The sequence below is a fragment of the Lycium ferocissimum genome, chromosome 10 (assembly GCF_029784015.1).
Source record: "Lycium ferocissimum isolate CSIRO_LF1 chromosome 10, AGI_CSIRO_Lferr_CH_V1, whole genome shotgun sequence".
Classification (NCBI taxonomy): Eukaryota; Viridiplantae; Streptophyta; class Magnoliopsida; order Solanales; family Solanaceae; genus Lycium; species Lycium ferocissimum.
Genome location: NC_081351.1, coordinates 42,746,616 through 42,756,807, shown reverse-complemented (window position 1 = coordinate 42,756,807; position 10,192 = coordinate 42,746,616). Strand labels below are relative to the sequence as shown.

Sequence of the window (10,192 nt, the reverse complement as noted above, 5' to 3'; positions counted from 1 at the left end):
TGTGATTACATCGTTACCTATTTCTTTTCTCATTTTGCCTTTGTTTAATATTTAATAATCATATTTTATTATAACTTAGACATAAATAAGAGTAAACTAGATCAAATACCCCACGTCAATAATTTTTCTTAAGCAACGTATAAACAAAAAAAGCAACAAATAATTTGAGAAGGAAGGAGTAATAATTTAGGCTAGTGTGCTATTTTTCTTTATAATATTAGTAAGTTTATTCATCACATTCTATCCAAGATTATATTTATCAAAACAATATTAACACAATATATTACAACAAATCCAACCAAGCCGTAAGTAAACAATAGGAGGAGGATGGAAAATGTCCAAAACCCAACAACTTGTGGCTCTTCTCAACTCTTGTTCTTCACTAAAACACCTCTTTCAAATTCATACTCAAATCATCATCTCAACAAAACACTATCATCCTCAAAATTGTCAACGTTTTTGCTTCTCATACCCCCCCAAAACTCATCTTCTTACGCCTGTCTTGTCATCAAACAATCCCAAAATTCATGGTGGACTATACTCATTAGAAACTATGCTACAAGCAACAACTATGAAGAAGCCATTCGGTTTTTTGGAGTTGGTTCATGTACCCTTTACTATTCAAGGCAAGTTCGTCGCTTTTGGGTTTGAAAGAAGGGAAACAGATTCACGGTGATGCAATCAAGATTGGTGTTTATAACAAAGTGTATGATGGTTCTTGCAAGAAAATTGTGGATGCATACAAGGTGTTTGATGAAATGTCGGAAAGAAGGACTGTTTCTTGGAATTCGATAATTTCGGCTTGTGTTGACTGTTGCTGGTATTATGATGGTTTTTTGTGTGATGAGGAAATGTGGGGCTTAACCGGATGAGACGACGATGGTGGTTTTGCTTTCTGCTTGTGCTGAGTTAGGTGACTTGAGTTTAGGGAAATGGATTCATTGTCAAGTGATTGAACAAGGGATGTTTGTGAATTGTCAATTAGGAACTTCACTTGTTGACATGTATGCTAAATGTGAGCATTGGATTATGCTCATTTGATCTTCGATAGGATTGGTGAAAGAAATGTGTGGACATGGAGTGCGATGATTCTTGGATTAGCTCAACATGGATTTGATAAACAAGCCTTGGAACTCTTTTGGAAAATGAAGGATTGTTCTCATGTGAAGCCTAATTATGTGTCCTTGCTTTGTGCTCTTAGTCATGTTGGAATGGTGGAAGAAGGGCGTCGTTTGTTTCAAGAATTGGAAAGCGTTTATCAAATCAAGCCTATGATGGCACATTATGGTGCCATGGTAGATATCTTGAGTCGTGCTGGTCACCTTGAAGAAGCGTACAAATTCATCGTTGACATGCCTATTGAGCCTGATGCAGTTATATGGAGGACATTGCTCAGTGCGTGCCATATTTATGATATTAGCGATTATACTGGAGTTGGAGAGAAGGTTAAGAGGAGGTTGCTTGGATTGGAGCCTAAAAGGAGTGGGAATCTGGTCATGGTAGCAAACAAGTATGCTGAAATTGGATTATGGGAGAAAGCAGCAAAACTGAGAAGAGGTATGAAAGACAGACAACTTAACAAGTTGACTGGAGAAAGCTGTGTATCAGTTTTTTTAGAATCCATAGAGATTGTTATCAAGTTGCTAAGTAGTAATAAGTTTTCTTGTTCCTGAACAGACACTGTTCACATCACATTAGCGATGGTTAAACTTTGTGGAGAAATCGATAACTAAACAAAGAAACAACATGTCTGCTGCAAGAAAAAATGAAATCCCAAAACAATTCAAGATAGTCATGAGGACTTTCAGTTCATCAAGTAGGGAGTGTTGACACTCAATTTTGGCCCTCCACATCTTAAATTAAATAGTCAAATTTCTTGAATTTCAAACAAAGTAAAATACCTGTTTATAAAAACCAAAAATATTTTAAACTAGTTTTGGTGCTATTTTGCCATTTAATTAGGAAAAATATCATAATATATATTATACGTATTATACATATAATTTTAAACATTTATTATGTTCAAAATAGGTGTTTAACTAGGTACGTATTTCAAATTGTCAAATTAAAGTCATTTATGGCTAATTTGCTATAATTAGTCCGTATTTTGCAAAATAGGTATTTTACTTTGTTAAGTCGAGAAGCTTAATTAGTTAATTGGGTTATCGTTTTATCTCAACCTTATATCAATCATGGCTATGATTGAAATGTTTCAGCTACAATTTAAAAGAGAAAATGTTAGTATTCAAATCCCATTTGTGGCCATTGTTTTAACTCTCAACAGCGTATTCTCAAATTAATTCCAGCCCAAAAACTTACAAACCCCAGCCTTTGGGGTTCTATAAATATAACCCCCAAGTTCTGAACCTTTCAATTACTTGGCTTAAAACAAGAAATTTTTTCTTGAATTATTGGAACAAGTCAAAATATTTTTTTCGAGTTCGAGTTAGTTGTCGTGTTGGTTCGAAAGTGATCAACTCAACTCTCGTCAAAAGGCATGAAACTGCTCGAGTATGAGCCCGTGGGACTTAATTCCGCTTTCCTTGCATTATGTGTTGGGCTAAGGGCCCAACCTAATACTATCCCATCGAGTCAACCCCATAGCGAGCAGCCTAAAATGCCATCAGTAGCAGCAGACCAAATGAAACAGCAGCAGTAGCAAATCAGCAGCAACAGAAATGGGTTATCAGCCCAATCAGCTAAATCCTCCCTTTCCTTTATTTATTATCTTTTGAGTTATGTATTTGTTTGTGGTTTTGTGAAATTGTTACTAACACTGTACTTTGTTTTACTTTCTTAACTTAGATGAATCCCGAGCAGATGTGATAAATCAGTTGCCTATTTACTTTAGAAATTACGTGGAAAATTAAACCCAAGAGTGAACCTTTATTTTTCAAAAGAGCCGAAGGCATTTTTCCAGAAGTTTAATACATCTTTTTAGCAAAAAGCTTTCCAAAGTCGAGGAAAAAATGAGTGTTAATGTGAAGAATTTTCCAGCTGCTATCACGTTATTTTAGTTTTCTTTTAGCTAATGGCTTTATTAAATGAATGAGCTTTTCAGAATTTTTGAACAATAGCGCACCACTTTTAATAAACTAAAAGTCTGATTACTTGTCAAATGACTTGGGAGGTTTTCTCTTGGGTTATAAACAAGGAAATCCAGTAACGGAATGAGAAGTTAAGTTATATCTATAATTCAAAGTCTTAATGAACCGTACACATTTTGAAGAGATTATTTCCTTCATAATTAGCTAAATTGTAGACTTAATTCATTAATTGAATTGAGGATATAATTGAAATGCTAAAAATGATTTTCAAAGTCAAAACACTTGTTGAAATAGCTTAAAGATCTCTCATATCTTTTGAGTTATAAATAGGTGAATTCATTAACGAATTAAGAAGTCGGATTATACTTATAATTCAAAGTCTTAATAAATCGTGCACATTTCAAGGTATTAATTTCTTCATAATTAGCCCAATTATAGAATTAATTCATTAATTGAATTAAGGACATAATTAAATGCTAAAAATGATTTTTTTAAAAGTAAAATGCCCCTCTAAAGATCATTTTCAAAAAAAAAAAAATGCTTTCCATTTTTAGTTAACTAGCCATGAATATGCATCTTTTTCTAACTTTATACATATGACTACTAAACACATTTTCCTAACAAGTTATACAAAATTTTAGCCATAAAATGTTAGATCCTCCTTCCTTAATATCGGGATGCCTAAACCGCATTTAAAGGTTTTTTTTTTCAAATAAAATTAACCTCCTTAAATAAATTAGGTGGCGACTCTGTTTGTTCACAACAAAGATGCTAAGTTATGAGAACTTCTTATGCGCGAGCGTAAAAGCGGACTGTAACAGGTCGCTTATTCAATAAGTATTAAACAATCCAAACTAATTGAGATCATCGATTGGATTTATTTCAAAGGTTTTGTTTTTTTGCAAATAAAATTAATTGGCTTTTGCAACTAAAATTGGTTTCCACTAATTTCCTTTTTCACCACGGCTTTTTCCTGTTCTCCTTGAATGAAAAATCCTAGCACTAGGAATAGCATGGCCCAATCACGAGTGTCATCTATTTTATCAGTTGTGAAGACGAATGGAACATATGTGGCGTTATCGCCGAAGTAGATCCTGTGTTGATGGTACAGGCTCTGGCTTCATTGAATGTGAATGCTCGCTCCCATGAGATGATCCTCCCTTTAGCTCCGTGGGTATATCGAAAGTGAGGTTGTCGTAGAGACGCGATGACCGAGAGAAGGAGATACTATGTCCCAGATGACTTTGCCCACGCTATACTTTGTGCAAATGATGTTGAGGAGGATTTGGTCATGCACAAGGAGAATGGGAGAAGGCCAAGGAGAAAAAGGAAACTTTGAAGAGGCAAATCGAGGATCTAAACCAAACTAATTGAAGATCATCAAGAAAAGAAGCTTATGTGCAAAAGCCAAGATACAAGAACTTGGCAACCAGTAGGCACGGGTGAGGAGATTGAGCGAAGAATGCAACTCTCCGGGATTGAATCCACCGCTCGATGCCTACAATCCACATTTCTTGATTGATTAGTTGGATTTTTTATTATCATTGAACAAGCTTCTACTTGTATCTTGAATTTTTTTGTGATTTCATATTTCCTTGTAACAGACAGGTTGTTTCTTTGTTTAGTTATCGGCATGAGATAAATTCCTAAACATACATTGTTCCTAATTCTTCAATGTGCAGGATGTTGTTAAGTGTTATCTTAATGAGATTCTATTGGAAAATGTCGTGTTTCCCTCTAGTTCAGTTTATGCAACAGTAAATAGATTGTGAGATAATCAAGCAACCGCCATGACACCCTACAATGTGTTCGATGCTATTGTTGAATATTGCTTTCAGTTACTGCAGTAATTTTCTTGTTAGAATAATAAGTAGATTAGTTCTAGATGAGTCTACTTTATTTGAATTTAAATTTTAGAAAGAGATTAGGTTATTGAGTTTTATTTGGTTTTTAAAATTGTTCTGCAGATTTTATACAGATTTTCTGTTGTTCAATTGGTTATTTAAACCCCCTTTATGCTTAATAAAATAATAGAGAGACTTTTTCAATCAACACTTTCAAACATTTTTGCTGCCCCATCTTTTAAAAAACCAACAATTGGTATCAAGAGTCTCCATTGTTCTTACGGAATCTGTGAGTTCATAACATTTTTAACCAATTTTCAAACAACAATCTCTCTCTGAGTGCCCCAAAAATTTTCACTGGCAAAAATTATCAAATTTGGTCAGTGAAAATGAAATCATATATTGAAGTATGATTACATAATGGAAGATAGACCCTTACAACCACTCCCCGAAAATCCTACCCTTGAAATTAAATCTCGTTCGTGAGAACCAAAAAACTCAAAGCCAAAACTATAATTCAAAATTCGATTTTTCTAAAATCATTGGTTGTGGACACCAAAAGAAGCACAGGATAAAAAAGGAGTACCAAGGAAGTGGGTCGGATTTTTGAATTTGAAAAGGGATTAATTTTAGGTATTTAACTATTATTAAGCATTTTGAAAAAATCTCTATTATTAAATGACGCATTTTTTGAAAAACTAACCTTGGAGGCCACATTAAGAATTTTTTTTTAAAAAAAAACGATTTCATTGGTTTTATAGTGTACGTTAGTTCTTAACGGAATAGTAGACGGACAACGTCCATCAATATTTGTCTCTCCAAAAAATAAGATTATTAGTGACGGTGACATTCATAGTCATCAAATCCTAGTTCCGCCTATGAGGACAAGGGCAGAGATTAATGAGCAATACAATGCACACTTACTCCATAAATACTGTGTCTTGTATCCCCATCTGTTGTACGTGTAGAGTTGATAATCATATTCCTTAAATGAAAAAAAAAAAATGATCTCCTTCACTATTTACCTAGTATAATCGGACTAACTTGATTTTTTTTATTTCGTGCATACTAAATTGATACTGTGTCATACACAATTGACACTAATTGCGTGAGGTTTTCTTTTTTGTTTCACAAGTTAGTGAATTTAAATTTTGTAAATCCAAAGTTTTTGATCTCAAAAGAAAAAGAAAACCTTACCCAACTAAGTAGGTGTTTGGCCATGAAAACTAAATATTTTTCACTTTATTTGGTATTTTGGAGTTGAAGTTGAAGTTGAAGTTAGAGTTGAAGATGGAATTGTATTTGGTTATAGTTTTTGCAAAGAATATTTAGTTGCGTGAGGTTTTCCTTTTTGTTTCACAAGTTAGTGAATTTAAATTTTGTGAATCCAAAGTTTTTGATCTCAAAAGAAAAAGAAAACCTTACCCAACTGTTTCAAAATAATTTTCACTTTATTTGGTATTTTGAAGTTGAAGTTGAAGTTAGAGTTCAAGATGAAGTTGTATTTGGAATTTTAATGACCAAACGGTGATTTCCAAATAAATTGAAAATGCTTTCCGGGAAAACATGAAAAAAATTCCATGGCCAAATGGGCGGTAATACTAGCAAAATAAAGTTTATCGTCCAACTTGGAGATTGATGTAGTATAAAATAAAAGGAACATTTATCAAGATACGTGCATACATACCGCGGTAGACGAGGGCGGACACAGGATTTTAAGAATATATCATAGTTTTTACCATGTCGGACCGGTCACTTAGCGTAACGGGCACAAGTATATAGGCAAAAAAAATTGTGTCCCCCCCAATGAGCACTCAAGGGCACTCGTACTTGGGTCGAACCCTACTTTTGCAATTATGTTTGAGGGGTTCTTTTAAAATATATCATAGTTTTTCAAGATATATATATATATATATATATATATATATATATATATATATATATAGTTTTTTTCAAAGTTAGGGGAGGCACATGTCCCCTTACCCAACACGTTTGGTCCGCCCCTGGGGCTAGATACCACTAGGCAATCAGCAACAGTTTTTGTCTTCGTATTTTTTTGGATTATGACAATTTCAAATTAAACTAGGTTCGATGAACCTTACTTGAGATTCAAACTTTTCTGGATTACCAATAAAATTTATTTGAAGTAGTGAAAACTAATTATTGGAGATTGCCTCACTTGCTCTTCCGTGAAATAGATGGTTGAACTACTCACATGGAAAAGAAACATGTATTTTGCATATGTTGATTTTTTTTTTTTTGCCACGTCAAAAAATTTGTATTCTCGCTTTGATCGGTAGCTTTTATGATTAAACTGTCCAATCTGATGTAATTAACAACAGTAGCTAGGACCATTGGAAGAGCATAATAGTGGAGTTTCATAGTACTTTCTCCGTCGCAATTTATGCAGCATTATTTGGATTTGAGAGTTAAACGAATCGTTCTTTGATTATGATCTTTTTATATATCTTTTAAATATTTTAAATGGTTAATTATTGTGACTTATATTATTTTTTACATAGTTCTGAATATGTAAATGTTATTTTGAAAAAAAACTTTAAAATTTACGTCAAAATTAAAAAATCTGAATCTCAAAATTCGAAATATGATGCATAAATTGGGATGGAAGGAGTAAGAAGACAACGAAGACAGCACCTATACTTATGTAAAATAAATGATGGAAAAGCCAAGGTACTATTAAACCATAAAATATCCTATTTTGAACTCCAGTTCACGTTATTTCTGCGACACTTCCATAAAATATGTTTTTCTATTTGACTAACTTGAAGCCAATTAAGACTTGTATTAGCTTAGTTTTCTCGTCATATAAAACCACATCTGAAGGATTGTATAATTAGCATCAAATTAACCAAAATGGCCAGTTTAGTAGGAGGGAGAGATAAATACAGAAAATACTTGAGTGATGAAGAGGTCAAAAACATCAAATGGAGAAATGGTCCTCCTAGTTATGATGTTGTTGATAAGCTCTTTGAACAAGAAAGAACTCGTGTAAGCTCTATTTTTTAGAACTCTTCTGGGATTACACTGGATATGATGTTGTTGTTGTCTGATTGAATCTAAAATTGTCTAGAAATTAATTCACGATTATATAATCAATAAATACGTTCTTCCATGGGTATTTTTATTGATTGTAGACAAATGTACTTCCTTACACTTACTTTCTTGCAAGTAGCTACAGGATTTGCTATAAGCTTTTACTATCATCTGCCATTATATGAGAGAGATGTGATAGGGTGGTTGCTTCATGTGTTCTGTTTTACCCTGCCTAAAGAAATATAAGATCATTCATAAGTACCCAAATTTAGAAGTTTAACATTATACTACTCCCTCCGGATCAAAAAAATAGTTCATTTAGCCATTTTTCACACTCCTTAAGAAAATACTAACTCCTAGATAAAAATAGGTAATTTGACTAAACTACCCCTAATTAAATAAGCATCGGGATTGATCATATAATACTTAATAGGGGCAAATCTGAAAAAATAGGGTTAATTCTTTCTTGATTTGATAAGTGGACATTTTTTTTTACCCAAGAAAAAAAGGCTAAGTGGAGACTTTTTTTGATCCGGAGGGAGTAATAGATACTGGAATTTACCTTATTACATCTTTAGGTTTGGTCTGAAGGATCACTTGAAGGGAAGATGCAGCGGCTATTGAAGATGTGGGAAATGGAAATGGTCCACAAAGCAGATCCTAATGACTTCAAAACTGTTGATCCAACAAAGTTCAAGAAGATTGTCAATGGTACTCTTCTGTAGTTTCTCCAACAGCTTTCATTGTACAGGGAAAAAAGAGTATCCAAAATGTAAGATTTTATGTCTTATTGAAAAACAGGCTATATATTCTTAATGGAACATTGTCTCCTTGCTATCTTTTGCTATCTTTTAGTCTTGTCAGAAATTTATGTGTCAGTAGGAAATATAGATAACTTCCATAGCGAGAAAAACTAAAATTTTATTATATTAGATTGAAGTAGATTTAAATAGACGACCTCAACTTATTTGGGATTGAGACGTAATTGTTATTACTGCTGTTGTTTGTTCTTTGATAATATTGATTGCTGCTTCTCAATATTTCCTCGAGAAAATAAGATCTCTTGGCCTCTTACAGTATGAATAGAAGATTTTTTTCTAGATTTCTTATTATTTTTTTCAGATCTCTTATGTGGAAAAAATGAAGATCTCTTGTAAAAAAATCATCAAACTAAAAAAAAGTTTGTAAAGGGCCAAAAATCCATTTCTCCCTTCAATATTCTCTCAACTTGATTATTTGAGAGAATTTTCTCTAATAATTTTTATAGGAAGGAAAGGGTTAACACCGGAAGAATTAGCAAAGCTTGGTGGTGGCTATAATACATTCCTCCAAACTTCATTGCCTGAGAATCTTCGAGTCAACAATCCTGATGAGGAAACATTTGAATCATCACAGAGAATTTTCAGATCAATATTTACACGAGGATTCGCCATCGAAGTCCTCCATGTATATTCAGGACCACCAGAAATTGTCTACAAATTTAGGCATTGGCGTTACATGGAAGGTCCATTTAAAGGACATGCTCCAACAGGAGAACTTGTAGAGCTCTTTGGAATTGGCATTTTTGAAGCATGTACTTACCAAAAACTATCTTGGTTTTAAGTCCTTTATTTATTCTTTTTCTAATTATATTTTCTGAAATAATTGAATGTGTGTTTTATACAGTTGGACAAAGAGAGTAACAAGATTGTTAAGGCAGAGTTCTTCTGGCAGAGTTCTTCTTTGATAGAGGAGAATTGCTTGGGCCACTTGTCAAAGGAGAAAGAAATGGTGAATCCGCAAGCGCAATGGCATTAGGTGCTTCAAAATGCCCTTTCGTGAAATAATTAGAGAATAACTTTCAAGCTAGTTATTCTGTATTTGGAAAAGTCATTTAAGTATTATCACGCATGATCCATTTGGACGTGTGTAAAGTCAATGGTCATGTTTTTTGTATATATTATAAGAGCTGATTTCAACGTGTCAGTTTTTGCGCATAAATAATTTTTTTAAGGGTATTTTAGTATTTGACACATATTTGCAAGATTAGCCTGCTTAAGATGGGTGTCTTCTCTGCCTTATGATTTGGACCTTATTATAGCTCTAGAAACAAGTCCATGCTTTTCTGTTAAATTACAGATCATGCGGGCCATTGGAAATGAGGCCATTGAACTTCCAAATCACGTATGACTTGATCTAATTTCCTCCACAGATTCACATTGTGAAGGGCATGAACATATTTATACCCAGATTTATATAATCAAATTG

General features: G+C 33.4%; 1 protein-coding gene and 1 pseudogene across 1 annotated transcript; both read left to right on the top strand.

Moving 5' to 3' along the window:
- Positions 1 to 230: 230 nt before the first annotated feature.
- LOC132035471 (pentatricopeptide repeat-containing protein At2g36730-like) lies at positions 231 to 2,830 on the top strand (annotated as a pseudogene).
- Positions 2,831 to 7,593: 4,763 nt separating this feature from the next.
- On the top strand, positions 7,594 to 9,955 carry LOC132033947 (pathogen-related protein-like). Its single transcript, XM_059424132.1, has 4 exons — positions 7,594 to 7,900; positions 8,524 to 8,656; positions 9,213 to 9,518; positions 9,611 to 9,955. The coding sequence occupies exons 1-4, from the start codon at positions 7,766 to 7,768 to the stop codon at positions 9,625 to 9,627; spliced, it is 591 nt and encodes a 196-aa protein (XP_059280115.1). The 5' UTR covers positions 7,594 to 7,765; the 3' UTR covers positions 9,628 to 9,955.
- Positions 9,956 to 10,192: the final 237 nt, after the last annotated feature.